A 21,918-nucleotide genomic window follows, 5' to 3' on the forward strand; every position below is an offset into this window, starting at 1 on the left:
ACCCTGCACTCTGCCCTGAGGCACCCCCTCCCGTGGCAGCTCCCCCCCAGGGGAGCCATGCGGCAGCTCCCCACTCCAGCTCACCTCTGCTCCACCCCCTCTCCGAGCCCTGCGGCAGCTTCCCGCCCCCCTGCCCTGAGGCACCTCCCCCATGGCAGCTCCCCACCCACCCCGCCCTGAGGTGCCCCCCGTGGCAGCTCCCCCCAGCCCAGGGAGTCGTGCTGCAGCTCCCCATCCCAGCTCACCCCTCCTCCACCTCCTCCCCAAGCACTCCGTCGCTGCTTCAGTTCTCCCACCTTGCGCACGCCTGGGAGGCGGGAGAAGTGAAGCAGCGACAGCGTGCTCGGGGAGGAGGCGGAGCAGGGGTGAGCTGGGGCGGGGAGTTCCCCTGTGTGCCGTCCCCCCCTTACTTGCTGCAGGCGGCCCTCTTCACACCCCCCGCTCCAGCTCCCTCCGCCTAAATGCTGGGGCGACCGGGGCAGCTGAAGATCTGGCCACCGCGGTCGCCGCCAAAGAAAAGGCCGCCCCCCCCCCAAATCCTAGTGCCCTAGGCGACCGCCTAGGTCGCCTAATAGGTTGCACTGGCCCTGAATGCTTCACAAAAAATATAGAAACACAAGATCTCTACCCTTGTGTTTTGAGAGCTCATCCTGCATTTTATGCTCACCCATAACTCCTGTTGATCTCAGATTGACCTCTTGCTCTTTTAATGCAGCACGTGACATAGTGGGCAGGGGAGTGGAGCGGGGAGCTGCTGGTTGTGACATGCTACCATTCCATGGACACTAATGCTAGTCAGGCCACTATAAACGCCCATCACATCATTAATCTATCTGCAAAAGTATTTACTGTGCATAGGCAATTTTGGAGAGCCAACCGTGTTATCACTTGAGAAGGAGAGCGTAATTTTTGTTTCTAAATGGAAGCTAAAATTCTCACATAATAATATGAGTCCAGGAGGTGAGACTTGAGGAAAAGGCACCGACTATACTGAACTCTTGATAGTCACAAGAGAAGGTAACACCACAAAGGTATCAGGCTTATCATTCACTGACAGTGACGCTGCTTTGCTTTCTTACTGTAGAGCTGTGGTTCTCAACCACGGGTATGTGTACCCCTGGGGGTACGCAGAGGCCTTCCAGAGGGTACATGAACTCATCTAGATATTTGCCTAGTTTTACAACAGGCTACATAAAAAGCAATTGTGAAGTCAGTACATACTAAAATTTCATACAGACAATGACTTGTGTATACTGCTCTATGTACACCTCTACCCCGCTATAACGCAACCCAATATAACACGGGTTCGTGTATAGCGCGGTAGCAGTGGGGCTCTGGCAGTGCTTTAAAGGGTCCAGGGCTCCGGCTGCTGCGGGGAGCCCCGGGCCCTTTAAATCACCGCTGGAGCCCTGCTGCCCCTACCCCAGGGCTGTGGCAGCAGGGCTCCACCGGCAATTTAAAGGGCCCGGGGCTCCCCGCAGCAGCTGGAGCCCTTTAAATCACCACCAGGGTCCTGCCGCCCCTACCCCAATATAATGGGGCTTCAGCTATAAGACGGTAGGGATTTTTTTTCTCCCCACGACTGCGTTATAGTGGGGTAGAGGTGTACTATACACTGAAATGTAAGTACAATATTTACATTCCAATTGATTTATTTTATAATTCTATGGTAAAAAATGAGAAAGTATGCATTTTTTCAGTAGTAGTGTGTGCTGTGACACTTTTGTGTTTTTATGTCTGATTCTGGAAGCAGGTAGTTTTTAAGTGAGGTGTAACTTGAGGGTATGCAAGACAAATCAGACTCCTGAAAGGGGTACAGTAGTCTGGCGAGGTTGAAGTGTGTAGAGTGTGCCACAGAATCCAAAGACTCTGTCCAATGGTGTGGTGTGCATACTTGCACAAGTGGTAAACCCCCTTGCGGGACCCATATTTGCAGCCTCCTGCAAAAAGACATAAATGTTCGAGAACCTGCAGCCGGGGCCCAATGCATGTTGTTATCAATTGTATTAGCCACCACGGTAGGGACATGTCATGATGGCCATCCGGCAGCTGGGGAAACTGAGGCACGAACGAGTGGGGGACAAAGCACACACAGCGCACGTCAGTGGAGACTGTGATAATTAAAGCTTCTCCGCCTTCCCGCCCCCGCTAACACCTCCATAGGCACAGCCCGTACGGACTACAATTCCCAGCACGCAACACATCACGAATAGGCGGCGGGTCCCGCCATGCAGGGCCGTTTTGCTGACGCACTGTACGCTGGGAAATGTAGTCTCTGTCAGCCTCGGCCTTGCCTGAGGGGGCGTCCGGGGCTTCTGCCCCGAATGCGGAGGGAAATAGAGCGCCGCCAATAGGAACGACTAAATGGGCAAGAGCCCGCCTCCTCCTGGCCCGCTCTAGCCAATAGCGATCGAACTCTCCCTTCGCCTCTTCGCCCCGCCTACCCAGCTGGGGCGGGGCGGGGCCAGGCCGTTGGTTTCCAGGGCAAACGTGGCGTCACTGGCGGTGAAGGGTGGAAGGTCGGGGCGCAGCTGGGTGGGTGTTGGCTGCCGCTGGCGGAGGAGCTGCGGCTGCGGTGCCCGCGGCTCGGGAGCGCCCCGCAGGCATGGAGTTGGAGACGGCGCTGGAGGCCGTGAGGGGGCGCGGCGGGGCCGAGGGCCTCGAGCGGGTCCTGGGCCGGTACAACGAGAAGGTAACGGCCCCCCCCCGGGAGTCCCGCCTCCCAGTCCTCGAAATAACCCACCGCCGCGGCCCTCGGTATAACCCCCCCCCCGTCACTCACACCCCCTCGTGTAACACCCTCGAGCCGCCCCGCCCCAATGTCGCTGTCACCCCCGCTCCCAGCTCCCTGGGCACAGCGCTGCCAGCAGCCTCCTCTGCCCTGACCCGCCCGCTCGCTGCCCTCCCTCCCTCGCCGCCCCGTGTTATAACCGCACTTACCCCCCAGCCCCGCCATAACCCTCACCAGCCCCCGCCCCTCGTTAAACTCTCCCACCGACACCGCCGCTCGGGGCTGCTCTGCATGCACCGCATAACCCCCCGTTACTCCCTGAACTGCCCGCTTCATGACTCCAAATGACGCCCCTCCATTGGTCACTGACACCTGTTATCTCTCCTTACTCCAGCTCCCCTTTAAACCCCTGCTTCCTGATTCCCCCTTCCCTTGTGCATCCCTGTTCCTGCCTCAGATACCTTAGTATATTCCCATTCTTTCCTATTTTCTCCCATAATTATTGTTCTTTGCTGGAGCCCCTCGTTACTGCCTCTAACCACCCCCTTTTTTTTTACCTTGTAAATTTCCACAAATTAACAAACACCAGTTATCTTTCTTAAGTGATCCCCAAATACACCTCACTGAAATATTGCCCTTTGCTCCTTCACCTGGTCTCTACTCCTCTCATTTCTCAGTCCATGTGCCTTCCACTGTCTCTACCACAAATACCACTTAGTTCCACATGAGAAGATATTTAATTACACAATGCTTATATGACTTACACATGCTCATACACACTCTCTCGTTTTCCAAGTGTGTGTGTATGTATGTGTGTATCTATATGACACCCATGCAAGAAATCAAATCAACCACAAGATCTTTATTACCCTCTCTCTCCACTCCAGTCAAAACCATGCAGTTACTGGTACCACAGGCTGATGGCAGAGTTGAAAAAAATCATGGTATTCTTATTTGTGATTGGGATTTTATTTTGTGAGGAGTCAGTAATGAGGCTATTTCAGGTCAGGTTAATATTTACAAATGTGTGGTGATTTATAGCTTCTCCTCTCTCTACCCCTCTCCCACCCATTTGTCATTCCTTAGGTTTAGAGTATGCCATGTTTGTTCAGTGCCTAGCATGAAGGGCTCTGATCTTGATTGGGACCGTTAAGCATTATCCTGATGTATAATTACAGTGTAAAATACTCTGACGTGAATGTCTTATCACCTTGCCTAGGCTATAAATCACCATGCACTGTATGAATTCTGTATGCCTATTAACCTTCCCTGTAATGTCCTTATTATTTACCCCTCACTAAATAACAGCCACATTCAGAAATAAGAATCTTAATTTTTTTTAGCTTTGCCATCAGCCTGTAGTAGTACCAGTGACTGCAAGGTTTTGATAATATGACTGCAGAGTTGGTGGGGGAGTGGTTGGGATTGTGCTTGAGTCATTCCATTCTTTTCTCCTGGAATATGATGTTGGGTAACTTCTTGGATAGAGTTATCTTGTTACTCATCCTGCTTGGTGTATATGTGAGGCCCCACTAGGTGATGTGGAGGCCAAGTGGTCTGTGTGACTGCTGTCAGTATGTGAATAACAAGGAGCTCTGTCACTTTCATAAAATCCAGGAGGCGTAGTTTATTAAATTTGCTTGTGTACCTGGCCAAGGTAAGGGCATAAGTGTGCAAGAAAGCCAGCTGAAGCTCAGTTCAGAAAAGGCTGAGCAGAGGATGCTGGCAAGAAGCATCTAGTGAGTGGTGGCAAAGGGCATGTCTGCTTCCGTTACCACAGGGGTATGCCCATGTGAAGTCAAGGGATTTGGGGATAATTTTGGATTTCCTAGTAGCATGAGATCCAGAAGTGTAGTTTTTCACTTGTTGCGCTAGATCAGGAGTTCTCAAACTTCATTGCACCATGACCCCCTTCTGGCAACAAAAATTACCACACAACCCCAGGAGGGGGGACCGAAGCCTGAGCCCTGCTGGGGGAGGGGGGACAGGCAAAGCCAAATCCCAAGTCCCTCTGCCTCAGGGGCGCGGGGGCAGGAGGGCAACATTGAAGCCCGAGGGCAAAGTTGAAGCCCAAAGGCTTCAGCCCTCGGGGGGGGGGGGGGCGCGGGAGGCAGCTGTAACCTGAGACTTGCCATCCAGGGATGAAGCCCTCAGGCTTCAACTTTGACCCCAGGGGTGGGGCTTGGGATTTGGCGATGGGGCTTCAGCTTTGGCCCCAGGCCCCAGCAAGTCTAATGCCAGCCCTGGCAACCCCATTAAAACGGAGTCGTGACCCACTTTGGGGTCCCAACCCACAATTTGAGAACTGCTGGGTTAGATGATTGGTTCTATTTTTGTCTGATGTGGACTTCATGACATCTAGATTGTTGTTGTGGTGTAAGAATGCCAACTGTCTAATCGCACAAACCAAGACAGCCTTGCCCCTCACTTCCTCTGAGGCCCTGCCCCCTGCTCACTTCATCTCTTCCCCTCCCATCTTTCACTGGGCTGAGGCAGGGGATTGGGGCTCAAGAGGTTGTGCAGGGGGTGGGGCTGAGGAGTTTGGAGTGTGGGAGGGGGCTCTGCTCTGAGCCTGGAGCAGGGGGTTAGGGTGCAGGAGGGTGTGCGGGGTGTGGGCTTTGGGAGGGAGTTTGGGTGTGGGAGGGGGCTCAGAGCTCGGGCAGCACGTACCTCAGGTGGCTCCCGGAAACGTTCGGTCAGGCTCAGGGGCAGCTCTGTGCGCTGCCCCTGCCTGCAGGTACCGCCCCTTCAGCTCCCATTGGCTGGGAAGCTCGACCAATGGGAGTTTTGGAGGCAGCACACAAACTCCCCTGGCCATCTCTGCTCCTAGGATGTGCTGGTCGCTTCCAGGAGCTGCATGGCGCCAGGGCAGATAGGGAGCCTGCCTTAGCCCAGCTGCGCCGCCGACTGGACTTTTAGTGGCCTATTAAAATCTCCCAGATTGCTTTCAATAGCCACCGGGAGCTCGAGGCCGATTCCAGGAAACTCCTAGCCACTCTGGGAGGGTTGGCAACCCTAGGTGGTGTGGTCTATCTTTGAAGATCATTTGACATAGAAAGTAGGTGCCTAAATCCTTATTCCATCAGACCACTTTACAGCTGTTCTCCAAAGTCTGAAGTATCTTCTAGCATGCTTTTGGATGCAGTTAAAGGCTTATTTTGAACTCTAAATCTGCTGGGTGCCATTACAAACTGATAGGTGTTTTTTTTCATGTGCCTTAAGAAATCTAGCTATTACTCTAGGCACACTTTTCAAATTTTTAAGAAAAGAAAACCCAGCAAATTCTAAAAGCAGCAGATAACTTTTGTTTTGTAGGAAGATAAGTTATTTCTTTAATAGAAGGACCCAGTTCTGTGTGTCTCTAACTTTTAAGAGCTGTTTCTTGGTGGTTGCAGATGGCTGTTTAAAAGAGCGTTTATTTAGATGCTCATTCCTTCTCCTTCCACTCCCTGGCCCCATCTGCAATGGGTACACCAAATGTGTGTTTTCTCTCTTGCTCAAAGATACCTTACCCCTACTAAAGGTTTCTCTAGTCTTTTCAAGGTGTCATATCAATAAAAAGATGCTGCCAAGGTCTGGGCCCCTTCCTTTCACTCGGATATCTATGATGAGACGGTGGTATTTGTTTGAACTCTTACCATCTAGCTCTAATAGATGTTGGGCTTAGGGGAGTCCCACTTAATACTGAGCCAGATTTTGTTTCCCTAAAGACACATATCCAAAGCCTGTCCTCTGCTTCTTTCTACCCAGAGACCTTCTGCTGGTACCTTCATGACCATTAAGTGTAGTTAAAAAAAGCTACCACTTCTTGCATTGTTGGGCAGGTCTGATGTGAGGGGAGTAAAAGGAATCATAATTTGACCTTGAGAGCATGTTGTTGCTTGAAGAGACTGATGCTGATAACTTTTGATAGTGAGTTAGACGTCCAGTTTTTGCCAACATAGGTGAATGCTTGGTGCCATGCTAGGGAGAGTGCCTGTAGACAAGCTATGTAAAGCAGTCATGCTTGTCCTTTGGATCATTTGTATGAAAGGTAGCAGCTTGTCATTTTTTCCTCTTATAGTGTTAAAGGACAGAGATAGTAAAGATTCAATATTCATTTTATTAGATAAAATTACATAGCTTAGCAAGAGTCTTACACTCTATTGCTTTCCATCTTGCTTTAGCATTCTTAAAGACCAAATATTGTTAAAATAACAAATCGGTGTTCTCAAGTTAAAAAAAAAATTCTAACAATATTTTTTGCCACTTGAGTGTTGATTAATTATTAATACAGTTCATAATATTCTAAAATAGAACTGGAGTACTTGCCACAAGTACTTCTGTTCTTGCGGATACAGACAAACACAGCTGTTGGTCTGAAACCTAAAATAGAACTAATGTCCATCACTAGCTCAAATTCTGTTAGATCACACCTTCCTCACACTTAGTTGTACCTATAACGAAAGAACACTAGGTAATGCATTTAGACAACCAGTAAAAATTAGAAATTGAAGACGTCCAGTTTTTGCCAACATAGGTGAATGCTTGGTGCCATGCTAGGGAGAGTGCCTGTAGACAAGCTATGTATGAAGAACATGTCAACAGATCTTGTACTGTACTCACTTTTATTTGAATCAGCATTTTCTGGGTGAATTATTTAAAAAATACCCCAAACTTGGAAAGTCTACCTAAAGCAAAATTTCCCAACCTACAAATGAGATGCACCACTTATGTTTGTAAAGCCCTGAGTAACTAGATAGCCTTGCTGTTTTACACATGTAACTAATCCTCAACACCTGTATAAGGTTAAAAGATGGAGATAATACCTACTTACACACAAGGGAAACTGCAGTTATCTCACTGGCCTGATTCCACTGCCTATTGAAGATTGTGACAAAAATATTCCTGATTTCAATGGGGTCAGTCTTTGGCCCTAAGTGACTTGGCCATGACCACAAAGGGAGTAAAGGTTAGAACTACTTAGCGCCTGGATCCAGGCTTATAGAACAACTATAGAGGTAATTGGGGAACAATTTAGAGGCACTTATTGCAAGCTTACTGTAGTCTCACAGTTGGATGCAGTGGGTTACATTACATGATTCAAGAAAGTCCCTTTGCACCCTATCAATTGAGATTCATGTTAAAACTGTGAAATTTGTTCTAATCATATTATGGCAATTATTTTACATTTAACTTATTTCTTTCTTTCTCCAGAATAGGGCCACTTTCAAATTTGATCCTGCAGATGAGGAGAAAAGAAAGGTAAGCAAAACAAACCTTTCTACTTGTGCATGCCCCCTTTCAGGCAGTCTTTCCTTTGCTCTGTGTTTACAGTCCGCTACCACTGAGGTGACACAACCGGCTGTAGTTTGTCACGCTTATGATATGCATGTTTTGCCTTGCTGTGCTTTCGGAAAAAGAAACTTAGAGTTCCAGAAGACCTGATGAAGAAAAATAACAAAAGAGCCAAGTAATCTTGTTGGAGGTTCTGATTAGGAAAAAAAACGAAGGGATCACTAACTCAACTGAGCAGGTAGAAGCAAATGGAATTCCCCCTTCTTGGAAGATTTGGGTTAGTAGAAAATTTTCCATTTCCCATTCGTCAAACAAGACATTTGCCTACTTAGTGAGTACACAATACCATTTTTCTCTCCCAGGAAGTGAAGAGCTGTCAGACTGTGCTTCTGAATACACCATTCTGAAAGTTTTGTGGCTTCTTGAATAAGATGGTCTGATCTCAGCCTCTGTCTGTATAATATGTGACTGTAAAATTGTCCATGAGAACTTGGATTGAAGAGTCCTTGATGACAAGCAGAAAGGTTTGCAAGCTAATCTCACTACTCTCAATTCTAGTATGTTTATGTGAATCACAGATTCTAGATGTGACCAGACGCCATGAGGACACAAGTAATATGTGCAACCCAGCCTATTTTGGATAAATCAGTTACCAGAGCTTCGGACATGACTGGAGAAGCAAATGGAATTCCCACACATATATTTCCCTTTGTCATCTATCATTCTATCAAGGCTCCAGGATTTGATCTGGAATCAGTACTTTTAATGACAAATCATGGAGTGTTGGTTTCTAAGCTGGCTTGATCCATGCTTGAAATGGTCCGACACACAATCTGGCGAATAGGCTTACAAAGGTATATGAATCAAAAGTTTGAAACTCTTTCTTCTTCTAGGCAGAGAGTAAGTACAGATGTGAAGGATACAATTGTTTTATTTGAAATATGTTCAATAGAAAGAATGCTCTCACTGCTACTCAATCTAGAATTCGTCAGAGTTCTCTTGTAGATCGGGACAGATCCAGATTTTACTTCATGTTGATCCCCAAACCCAGGGATGAAAATAAATTAATCACTTTGCTTGCCACTGCAATGACTTGCATTTGTGACTTCCCCTTTACAAGCCAGTTGTCCAGATAAAAGTAAATGTGCAATGCTTGTATGCATAAATGAACTGCTAGCCCTGGCAGGCGCTTCATAAACACGCACAGTGTCAATGACATTCTGAAAGGAAGTGCCAGAATGGATAACTCCCTAGAGCCATAAAACTTGGCATTTGTGAGTACACTTGCACCATCAAAAAAAATGTCCTGTAAGTTGAGGGTAATGAATTAATCCATGGTTTTTAGTGCTGGGATAATTGAAGCGAGAGTTACCATGCAGAACTTGGTGTGTTGAATATATTTGATGTTCCTGAGATCTAAAACTGAATGCCAGACACTTTTTTTTTTTTTTTGGTATGAGGAAATAAAGAAAATAGAAGCCCTTCCGATGTACTAATTCTAATGCTCCTAACTTGATGAGGTCATCTTTCGTCTGGCATGTGGCATTCTCATGAGACTAGTCCCTGAAAAGGAACTGGGAAGTGGGGCAGGAAGGAAGAAAAGGTTTGAGATTGAATGGCATAACAATCCTTGCCTCCTTAAAGGACCCATCAATCTGTGGTGAATGGCATCCAAGCCTGCAGGAAAAAAGAGACAGGAATTAGTGTGACGTAAAAGGGCATAGATCTTTGTAGATTAGTACAAGATCCTTGACAGTTGCATCGAATCTGATGTCTCTGTGCCTGATCCAACTGAGTAGTACAGGAGAGGGTAATTGAGCTGACTTCTTTTAATATGTAGATCTTTCTTTAAATTGTTCAGAAGGCCTCTGTTGTTGAAAATATGAAAAAAGACTATTGAGCTTTCCTATATCTGGAGATGGAAGACTGAGGACAAAATTCCTTGGTTTTGGAGTTCTATAAAACAGGGCTTTGGAACTGTGCTCCGGCTCCAGGCAAAAACCTGCAGCTCCATCAATGTTATAACTGAACTGAACAGATTCTGACCATTTCAATAGCAAGTCTTCAATTGCTGGTTGAACTTCTTTTGGTAAAACTAAGGCAGATAACCATGACATGTGTCGCATTACAATACCTGTAACCATTGAACGAGCACCAGAATCAGCAGCATCTAATGCCGTTTGAAGAGAAATTTTAGCAATAAACTGTCCTTCTTCAGAAATAGCTTTAAATTAATCTCTATGCTCTGAGGATAATTTGTCCTTAAAATCTGAGTCTATCCCATTGCAGTTATCATGTCCTGATAACTTGCTATCCTGGCTTGTAAAGATGTTGAATACATTTTCTTTCTGAAAAAATGTAGTTTTTTTCTCCTTGGGAGTAGATTTTTCCAGTGTATTGCTTTCTCATTCTCTGCAGCAACAACCAGCGATGATGCTGCCAGATAAGTATAAAAATACTCAAATTTTCTGAATGGCATCTGATATCTCTCGCCATCATGAAGTGGTGAAAGTAGCTGAATGGAGGCACGGGTAGCCCAGATATCTTTTGGTGAATCCAATATCTCTTCATTATAGGTGTTGCAACTTTGACTTGGGCTGCTGATTGTAGAATATCAAATAATTTATATGCTTTTTCCTGAACTATATCCAAATGAACTGTGTGTACCCTATATGCTTCAAGAACAGAAGTACTTGTGGCACCTTAGAGACTAACAAATTTGTGAGCCAGGCTGCCAGTGCTGGGCGCCCATGGTGTCTGTCCAGCAAGTGCCACCCGCTCTACAACTAGGTGAAGGCAGATCGCCAAGTGTGCGCTACCCTGCCACAACCCCTACTTCAGCCCAGATGAGCACGCCTTCACCGCCTTTTGGATCGGCCTGTGGTCTATGCTCTGCTTCCTCTCCACCTTCGCCACAGTCTCCACCTTCCCCATTGACATGGAGCGGTTCAAGTACTCGGATCGCCTGTTTTTGCAAATACTGACTAATGTGGCTGCTACTCTGAAACTATATGCTTCAGTAATTCCTGAAAAGTTTTTAAATCTCCAGCTGAAAGTGGAGTAGCCTGTGCAATGATTTCATCAGGTAAGAAAGAAGAATCAGGTATAGGATCAGATTGATTGTCCCGATGAGCAGGTATTTCATCATCACTTTAAAATTTGTTGTTCCTTTGCATCTTGAACTAGACAAGGAAAATTATTAGAATTGAGAGTCTGTAAACTGAGAGTCACAAATAGATCCCGTATATTGTGGGAGAACTTGCTCCTGAAATTATGAGTATTGAGGCCATATGTGAAAGAGATGTGGCCAGTTCAGAGGAAACCAAGGTGCATAGTGAGAATGAGCATCCTTAGATGTAATAGGAAGCTGCTTCTCATTATTTTCTCTGTTGATATTTCTTTTTAATGGAAGACTCCTATCAGAGGCTGCAGAGGATTTGGTGTCGTTGGCTGAAGAAAACTCTGAAGCAGGAACCATGACAGTAGACTGAAAAATAAAAGTGGGACTTGCATCCTTAATTTTATTGAAGTGTTTCAAAGAAGTTTTCGTAACTGGTACCCTTGTTTATTTTTGTGGCGAAGATGTGGAAGGTACTTGAACCAGGGAAATCTCCAAGACTGGTGATTCAGATTCTGAAGTGACCTTGAGGTTTGGTGAAAAGACACACAGAATTACTTGGAACTGCAAAGTTATTTGTAAAAGACATCTTCACTGGGGATGTTGCAGATGTCTCTTCCCTCATTGAATATCCCTCAGTAGTTGAAACCTTTGGTGCAGAGGCAGGACTTGACTGAAGTTGCCAGTGCCAACAGAGGAGGCACTGCAGAGAATTGTCTTGAGCACTCCAATGCCAAGCGGGATGATGATGATGCAGTTGGTGACAGAGGAGTAAGTTTAGATGACCTTTAGAACTCTTCTTCCCTTAAGCTCTTTTTGTAGAGGAGGCAGACATCTGCATTGACTCTCTGCTGTGGCGTAATACTGAGGATTCCAGTCCCGCTCCTTTCCCATGGGTAGTAGCGGTTCCTTTTGAAAACCCTGTTCATGCTCGGTACAGGTAATAATGCATTCTTTGAAAAGCTCAGCTGGTCTCAAACTGTGGGTTGGGACCCCAAAGTGGGTCACAGCCTTGTCTCAGTGAGGTTGCCAGGGCTGGCGTTAAACTTGCTGGAGTCCGAGACTGAAGCCGAAGCCTGAGGGCTTCACCCCTGGGCTGTGGGGCCAAGGCTTCAGCTTATGCCCTGGGCAGCAGGGCTCAAGTTACAGCCCCCTCTCCCGGGGCTGAAACCCTCAGGCTTTGGCCCCTTCTGCCCAGGGCAGCAAGACTCTGGCTTTGGGCTCAGGGTGGCAGGGCTCAGGCTTTGGTGTGTCCCCTGCTGCACTCTCCTTTTTTTTTTTTTCCCTGATCTGCCACTAACTGAAACAGTAATAAGTAACCAACTATAAACAAACTGTTAACTTCCAGCCTAAAGACTCTGTATAATACAGATGGACACTGTTGTTCCAACTCATTACCTAAAGCAGTTCAAAGGAACTGAATGGAGGTCGAGGTTGCTGTACCCTTTATTCCCTGGGGATGGGGGGGGGGATGGTGGGAGCACATGCATGACCCCTATTGGGCATTGCTAGAGAAAACATTCTGAACTGCTATTCTGGGAGATGTGGACACCATAAGTGGGTTCAGTTCTTCAAATAACTTCACATAGCAACTGGTTCTTTGAATAACAAGAACATTCAAGAAAATTAGGATTATCTAGACCAGGGGTTCTCAAACTTCATTGCATTGTGACCCCCTTCTGACAAGAGAAATTACTACATGACCCCAGGGCAGGGGCAGGGGGTGAAGCCTGAGCCCCACTGCCCAGCATGGAGGGCCAAAGCAGAAGCCCAAGGGCTTCAGCCCCAGGCAGGGGGCCTATAACCTGAGGCCCACCACCGGGCTGTGGGGCTTGGGCTTCAGCCCTAGGACCCAGCAAGTCTAATGCCAGCCCTGGCGAACCCATTAAAATGAGGTCCCGACCCACAGTTTGAGAACCACTGAGCTAGACCACTTATACAGGAACAATCTGTCTTCATGAGTCAAGCGCAGAAATGGATTCCAAGGTAATATGTGAATTTACCCAATACACAAAAGCTAGAAAAAAAGTATTTTTAGTATCAATATATGGGAATGTTTGAGGGTACAGTGGGTTTAATATCCAACATACTTCCAGTGAAAACTAGATATGGTACCTGAAGATGTTAGTTTCTAGCTATCAAAGTAGTTAATATATATTGCAATCTTAATCATAGATTTTTATTTATATAATTTAGAACTAACAAAAACAAAATGGCTAAGATGACTTGACATAGCTATGAATAAATAATAGTTCTATTGAAAATGTTTTAAATATATTGTTACTACTATGTACACTGACATTCTATGCCTCTATATAAACCCAACTAAAAATAAAGAACTTTAAATAATGCACAAGTCCCTCTGTATATTAGTTCTCGAATTCCCTTCCTGTTGACTTGGCTTCTGTTCCATGCTCTCAGTAATTTTCTGGTGGTGTCTCGCCTTCCTTCGTTCTTGACATCTTATTCAACACCCTTCCTATAAACTGCGAAACTTGTTTCCAGCTGTTCATCTAAAAACTCCTAAATTGTAAGGATTCCGATATTCTTGGTTACTTGTGGTAGCACTGCATGGGTTTGACACTGTAACCTGTAGTCCTGTGGAAGGGGTTAAGTGTATTAAGTGATTGCATATTCAAATATAAGCATCAGTGTTCTTGGCACCAAAATACAAACATACTTGCAGTTATTTGAATTGATTATCCAACTGTTCAGCTCATATAACTTTATAAGTGTGTGTAACTGGATCATGTCTTCAAGTTTTTTAATGTGCTTTGTTGGCATCATGCTATATGCTGCAGGGTTGTCCGATTGCTTTACAGCTTTTTTTTGCAGTCCATTCTCTTTACTACTACACTGCTTTAAGCAAAATGGTGTTTACTCAGGGCCATTATTTAAGATTTTCTGTCAGAGAACCATCTTTGAATCCTCTTAACAGACAAGGTCTTGAAAGCTTTTGAAGGGAACATAATCTTTAAACTTGGGGCTGGTCTACACTAATGCTGTAAGTCGACCTAAATTACATAACTGAAGTCGACCTAACTTAGGTCAACTTATAGGGTGTCTACACCGTGCTATGTCAACAGGAGATGCTCTCCCACTGACTTACCTTCTGCATCTTGGGAAGGTAGAGATCACCTCTATGGGAGAACGTTCTGCCATCGACTTAGCTTGTCTCACCAGACCCACCAAATCAACGCCGCTGCATTGATCACAGCAGTGCCGATTTATCAGGAAGTATAGACAAGCCCTTAATGTTGTAAACATGACCACAGTGAGGCATGATTGGGCTCACTGATTTAATATGCAAATTCCTTAGTATGTATTTGAAGTATTTTTGCTGTCTCCATGAATCTTTTCTCTCTCTCCCTCCAGTCTAGATGTGTCTGTGCACATGATTGGAGACCGTATGAACTAGGGCTTCTAGGAGCAAAGTTTCCTTGGAAATCAAGCTTCTGGAAAACATGCACTCACTACTTTCAGTTGTGGCCATTAACTTAAACTGAAAAAATCATAATTTGCCTTCATGTTTTGTGATCTTTGGACTTGTCCTACAAAATCTTGTGAGTAGTCCTTATGCTAAGTGATTATCCTTGAGGAAGGCTCGGCAGGATTGGACCCTTTATTTATATATATTTTCTTTCTTCTGTATGCAGAGTTTAAAAGGTGACCTGGCGGATGGCAGGGGGGGGGGATAGGCACTGCGTTTTCATTGGCTAAGCGGTTGAAGGTGCATTGCATGACAAGTGGATAAAAATCAGTTGAGAGATTTGGAAATACTATATGTACATATTTACCATTTTTTCCACAGTGGGGTCCATCTGTCTAAAAAAAAAAAATAGAAACATGATAGCTTGATTTTTTTTCAAGTTTTCAGCTGTTTTTCTTGCCTTTTTTTCTTGAAATCATCCCAAGCGCACAAGATTTTTTTTTTAACAATAAAATATATAGACTATCAAACAAGAATGGCATAGAAACATGGGACTCATCTGAGTCAATTTGGTTTTATTAACTCTTTAAAATCTAATCATTACTGCACTCTGATGTATATCGCTATCTTATAGTACTTGGGAGCTAGAGGCACTTGACTTCATCTCATGAAGTGTACTCAGTGCATACTGATATTGCAGAATTACACATACTTGTGAATGGAAATAAAAAAATAAAGCATATCTATAAGGTTCTTACAATATCTGCTTAAAGGATGATCGGACCCCGAGGTAATGCCACACCTCAATTAAAAAAAAAAAAAAAAAAGCAATGTTAGCATAACCGAACTTAAAATGAAAATTTGATTTTCTGGGATCATGTCTTACCTGTTGTGCCTAAGTATTATAGGACCGTCCAGCCAGAGGATGACTTTACAGTCTCCTAGTGGCTGCAGAACCTAGGCCTGCAGTCTCTTACTGAACCATGTTTTTCTTGTGTGGGGCAGTGAACTGAATCAGGCTGGAATTGTAGAATCATTCTATTGAATATTTCAGTAAAACAAATAACCAGCCTGATAACCTAGTGTGGTTCTTAACTTGTAGTGGGCCTGGAACCCTCTCATGAGGTAGCAATCTAATTTTTTTTGTTGTTGTTGACAGTGACATTTTTTAAAGTTGGGGAAATGGCGGCATTTTTGTTACTAGAGCTGTGGTTTCCTAATACGTTGTGATATTTCTCTCAGTGACTTTTCACAGCCAGAAGTAGTCTATAAGCTTAACAATACTTTTGCTGTAACAAAGGAAGTAAATTTGTCCAAGATACTAAGGAAAACTGTTTATATTAAAAGGGAAAAAATTGAGCTTAAATAATCAAGGAGCAGCAGCCAAATGCAAAAAGAGCTCCAATAAGTTAGTTTCTTGTGGTCCCAAAACTTCCGCAGGGGAGTAATTTCTATTTTTCTCTTGATTCTTTTATGATCAGCTGTTTAAACTTTGGTAGCATTGTTTCTCTAACCATGGATTTCTCTCTTCCTTTGCTTTACTTTTTTTTGTGCCTTATCAGCTGACTCTTGTATGTGATGGTTTAGTAGCATTTAATTTTTTCTACATGATTATCACATTTGTGTAAAAACAACCCCCCCACACACACACACACACCTCTTTAAACCATAACCCCTGTGCTTCCTTAACCCTTGCTGTCATTCACTCCATGGTAGAAATGACCCTCTTTCTCTCTGCATTTTAATTCTAAATTTTTTTTTCTTGCTTCTCCATCTCTAGGCTCCCTATTTTCCCCTTACTTTGTTAGAACTATTGCCTGCACAGCCTCCAGACAGTAGTACCTCCCCTTCCTCTGTCGTCTTTGTGTGCCAGCCCCACGTGGCCTGTCAGGTCCCCAGGTCACTGCAGAGTCTTGCCCTCTCTGCTGTCTGGGGGGCAGGGGTGGGTCATTGCAAGCACAGTGGGGAAGAACCGTCATGTCAGTGTGCTTTTGGGGCTATAAATGTGCCACTAGCACCTGCCAACTACCTGTTAACACAATCCCCTCTAACCACACACTCCCATGAATCTACTAACTTCGCCAACAGCTCAGCAGTTCTATATTCTGTTCAGCATCTTCCATTTCAGAACCAATTTGAGTTTTACTTTAATTCAGAGTGTAGTTAATTCTCAGAAACTCTCAAGAAATCTAGAATGCTGTATCTCTATAGCAGTAGTTCTTAACCAGGGGTATGTAGAGGTCTTCCAGGGGGTACATCAACTCATCTATAAATTTGCCTAGTTTTACAACAAGCTACATAAAAAGCTCTAGCAAAGTCAGTACAAACTATAATTTTATACAGACAATGACTCGTTTATACTGCTGTATATACTAAACACTGAAATGTAAGTACAATATTTATATTCCAATTGATTTATTTTATAATTGTATGGTAAAAATGAGTGAACAATTTTTCAGTAATAGTGGCTATGACACTTTTGTATTTTCGTCTTATTTTTGTAAGCGAGTAGTCTTTAAATGAGGTGAAACTTGGGATACACGAGAGAAATCAGACTCCTGCAAAGAGGTACAGATATCTGGAAAGATTGAGAGCCACTGCTCTAGATATACACTATGATTGACTTACTTATATGGAAGCTGGCACCATTGAGAAAACATACACGAAAATACAAAAAAAATAGGTGTACATGAAGAACTCATGCTGACTGAATTAGCTGCTACCACGACACTTAAGACATAATGCTCCGTGTAAGTGGATTTACAGAAATAAACTGAAACTATTGTTAAACATTTTAAAAACAACAAGAAGTTGGGGCCTCTGTATTCTGCGACTCTGCAACCACAGAATTTGCTGTGAACGCTAGCCACTGTTACAAAATTGTGCTCCAGAATCTAAGCTTTCATGTATCATTTTTGACAGTGTTATGAAAATAACTTGCACTGAAAAGAAACCAATGCAGTACTGACATCTTGAGAATACACTGAGCTTGAAATAGTACGTGTAAAGAGCATTCACTTTCTCACTCAGCCCAATAGTTGCTTCACTCTAAAACCTAATGCCATAAAATGCTGATCATTTTAGCAGAAATAGCCAGCTATTCCACTTATACAGCAATCCCAAACAACCTTGTTTGGTGTTGAAATCCCTAGCTGTCTCCTAGTTGATTGCCAGAAACTCCTAACTTCTTTCTTTGACAAATTCTATAATCCATTATGCATGGTCAATGCAAAACGGGGGGGGGGGGCATATATAGAATGAGGGCTACTGTACTTATTTCACTGTTCATCTTTATTTTTAATTCACTAGCCTGTCCCCTCACCATACCCCCTTTAAAATAACTTTTTATGGGCCCTAGTTTTGCATCTGTTTTGTGTGTGGGAGATCCTATTGACTTCATTAACATTCTACCCTCTGAGCAGCTGCTAAAGTAGATTGTATTAAATAAATTAAAAACTTGCCCATCTCATGAACCCCCTACTGAGAGCTTAATTAAAATCAACTGAGAATTTAAAACTATGAAAAACCTTGGTTAGAAGACACAATGAACTACAGAGACTTAAGCCAGTCCAGGAGAAGGCAGAATGACTTTATGCCAGTTACCGTTTATTCAAGTGACTGGGAACATCATGTGCTCTGGCACATAATCTCTGAGGCCAAAGATGCGGGTGCTGCCAGTGCTCTCATACTATAAAGCACATGAAACTTCATAGCAAACCTGTGATGTGACTGATTTCCTCACCATCACTGCTCTCGCCCTCCCCTTTCCAAAAACCAATGTGGACCATGATTTAACTATTTGAGGCCTTTTTAAAATGGGACATTTTCTTAAAAAAAAAAAAAAAAAGCCATATAACTGTAGAATTGTTAAGAATATTTTTTTAAAGGAGGTGGATGTTCCATCACTCTCCCGAGTCAAATCCTCTGGCTCCACAATGCTGCATTAAAATCATAAAGCTTTACAATTGAGCCAATATCGATTTAGCTTTAAAGCAGAAGACCTGACATTTGAGGTTACTGATAATCTAGATTAAAAATTCAACAAAGGCATATGGCTAAGTATGAGTTTGGGAGTTTTTCACACAACCTACCAGGACCCTGAACTGCATTCCTTGGGCACTCTGAACTTCCACTGAAATTTGTGGAATTTAGGATGTGCAAAAGAATGCAGGGTCAGTCCCAACTGCATTGCTTATCAGAGGCAAGATAAGTGAAGATGGTTTAAAAACACACTACTTTAGGGTAATATTTAATTACTACTTTTTGCTGGATTTTCCTGCATTTTTGACAGTGTCTGCTCTGGTACAGGAAAATAGGATCCGCATGCAGTTCAGAGCGACATAGTTGTAGAGGCAAATTATTTTCTTTAATCTCGCATTAAAGAGGAATAAACATCTATATATTATTTGAAAAGGGTGCTTCTATATGCTTTAGGCCCCTTTGACATAGCTCAAAAATGCAAGTAGATCAAATATAAGAGAACCTAGCAAACTTTGGAAGTAGATACTTATTTTTAGCAAAACTCTTACTGTTAACCCTTAAATTTCAGTTGGTTCCTATAACTGTAAACCATCCATAGTCACGCTGTTCTACTCGGTAGGCTAGTCATGTTCAGCTACTGGTTTCTATATTGCAGTAATGGTAAGTATATTTTTCAAGTTCCTGATATCCAAATGGAAAGAGTGATTCACTAAGGGGAACAACAAAAAAGCCCGATCCCCATGTGGCTCATTACGTTTTTTTGTTCTTAGCATGATTGTAAACTAGCTACAACAAAGCAAACTGAGTTTGCATAGATCAGAAAATGCCGGTAGTGAGGGGAAAGTTGGAGAGGGAACGCATTGAATGGATCAGCAACATGTTGGAAGATGTGCTAAAGCAGGGCTAGTGGAGCCTAGCTGATGTGTGGGGAGTGGGCTAGCGGGTATTCAGATTGTGACATAATATATACAACTGCCTAAATGACTACTTACATATATTTTTCCTATTTGAAAAACTAGGAAATTCAATGGCAAACTGTTAATGCAGAGATAAGGTTGCTGGTAGTCTCTCCTTGCAGAACATTGAGTTGAGCAAAGCTCAAATTTCTGAAAGCCAGGAAATGCACAGTTTAGGTTGCCCATGCAACCTTAACTCTGCCATCTTTCAGCAATGCCCCAATATGTCTTGTTAACACCCAGACACTTGCTCTGTCAGTCCCACAGTTGCTGAAATTGCTGTTCACCTCTTTTTGCAACCCATTTATTCTCATCCACGGGATTCCATCTACCACTATTAAAGAACAAAAAAGAAAAGAAAAATTACCCACTTGGTTATCTCAGAGACCACCTCTCCTACAACAATGTTTCACAGTGTCAGTTTAGATCAATAAGCAGTCTTTCTGCCACTGTGGATTACAGTACTGTGTCAGCAGAGACAGAACTTTCTTGATTGAATCACTCTAGCAGAAAAAGGGTCAATTTATTCTGTTCCTGCTATTAGCAAGTTTCTGTTTGTAGTCCCCAGTGCTGCCCGCTCTTGCTTGTCTGGATTATTTATCAAAATATAGCAGATTCAGTAACTGCTCCTTCTGATTTATAAGCAAAGATAATTATACAGAAAACTTTTTAATTACATTAAAATATTCGTGAAAAGTCAGTTGAGCTGTAGAGGTTGATTTGACCATTACTTCCGAACTATGATCATTTTTGTTTTTGTTAAAAATTTGAAGGGTGAGATCTTCAAAGTCTTCAGCATTGGCCAACTTTTCCCACTGAAGTCAGAGTTTTATCACTAACCTCAGTGAAAGCAGTTAGGCCAATGTTGAGTGCTTTTGAAAATCGCACTCTTAAGCTTCCTTTTTTGTATGTCTTGCTGATTTCTCGATATTTCATAGACATGGTTTAACAATACTAAGTATTTCAGAGAGAATAAAATTGTGTTTTAGTGACTGTCTATTTTGGTGTTCATGATGTAAATATAACCCCATCTGTGCTGATCAAAAATGATTTCCAGATATTCTTTTAGAGGCAAAGAATGCCGCAAACTGGTAGGTCTTTAAACCAAAACATTCCAAGTGTACTAAGTAGCTATGTGTGACAGTCAATAATAAATTTGTCTCACGTTTTGATTATAATATCATATGCTTTCCTGTTTAACAACTTGGTGTATCACGCAGCATTGTACCACAGTTTGACCTGCCTAATTTAGTTGAATAATACATTGTTGCAACATGACTCTTCATTCCCTTAATCGTTACTGTAACGAAACTCCCTCTAGTGCATCATCTTTATCTCTCGGTCTGGGTGACGAGCATTTATTTTAGTGCTGAAAAATCCAATTCCTGTGACATTTCCTTAAAGTAGGAAACTGTTACAATATATTAGTATTCATAAGAAACTGAGAAGTGTGTGTGTACATGGCATATATTTCTGGTAATAAACTGATTCATACTGCACCAGTAAAGTTTTTTTTTATTGCCACTTCTGTGGGAAGACTTTCATAACTAGACTCGTGACTCTGCCACCCATGAGTAAGGTTGTCATCCTGAGTTTGTGGCAATAAAAAATTTATGGCGCCCTGTTCCATCATGCAGTCTCTTCTATTCTCTTTCCTCTCTCTTGGTTGATTTGTCTGAGTTTGTAGAAAATAATCAGAATAATGTGTTTAAATCTTTCTGTAAGTGAAATGTTGTTTTTCTGACCTTCTGATTCTTAAATCACTTGTATTTTTCTAAACAGCAATGCAAATTAACTGCCTGTAACATAGAATACTATACTTATCTTTTGATCACTGGACAATCTTTAAGTGTCTTGATCAGGATGGCCTAAGGCGGCTGGGGGGTTCTCTCTGGGAGTGTCCCCATCCCCTCTCCTTATGACCCTTTGACCCCCCTCCCTCCCCTGTTCTTTTTTTATTTGTCCCCCCACTTGTAGGTTTTTCGTGTGGCCCTGTGGATCCTCCCCTTAGGCTGGGGGGGGATCCGTTAGCATGGGGCGGGCTTCCGCCCGCCCCCTCTCCCGGATAACCCAATAGTACTATGTTTTGCAGGTATTATTGAAACTCTCCTAGCTATGACTGCGTATTCGTTACCTTGTTACTAAAAGTCTACATTTCACTGTCTCATCTTGCTAGTTTTAATATGCCCTCTTTTGTCTGTTAGCATACAGACCATTAAATACCAGTTTGAGTTTCCCTCAACTTTGACTGGGTCATTAAATCTCAAATAAGGGAGGTGTATGCACATGAAAAACCATTTAGCTACAAGCTTAGCAGGAGAGGTATGTAGTATATTCCAAATGTTTAAGACTACTAAAACAGTATTTCTTTTTTTAAACTAAAAATATAATGGTCTATTATAAGGACCTCTCTGCTTCCGTAAAA

General features: G+C 43.4%; 1 protein-coding gene across 2 annotated transcripts in view; it reads left to right on the forward strand.

Annotated features, from left to right (window-relative positions):
* Positions 1 to 2,468: 2,468 nt before the first annotated feature.
* Positions 2,469 to 21,918, forward strand: part of RIC8B (RIC8 guanine nucleotide exchange factor B) — a 58,450-nt gene continuing 39,000 nt past the window's right edge. Inside the window, exons 1-2 of one of the 2 annotated variants that reach the window (XM_039489358.1) lie at positions 2,469 to 2,692; positions 7,928 to 7,975. In XM_039489358.1, the coding sequence (XP_039345292.1) occupies positions 2,606 to 2,692; positions 7,928 to 7,975 (135 nt within the window). In that variant the 5' untranslated portion in view covers positions 2,469 to 2,605. The remainder of the gene's footprint in view (positions 2,693 to 7,927; positions 7,976 to 21,918) is intronic. The other variant, XM_039489354.1, reaches the window with a different exon arrangement.

The sequence above is a fragment of the Mauremys reevesii genome, linkage group 1, assembly GCF_016161935.1.
Source record: "Mauremys reevesii isolate NIE-2019 linkage group 1, ASM1616193v1, whole genome shotgun sequence".
In the NCBI taxonomy this organism is placed as follows: domain Eukaryota; kingdom Metazoa; phylum Chordata; order Testudines; family Geoemydidae; genus Mauremys; species Mauremys reevesii.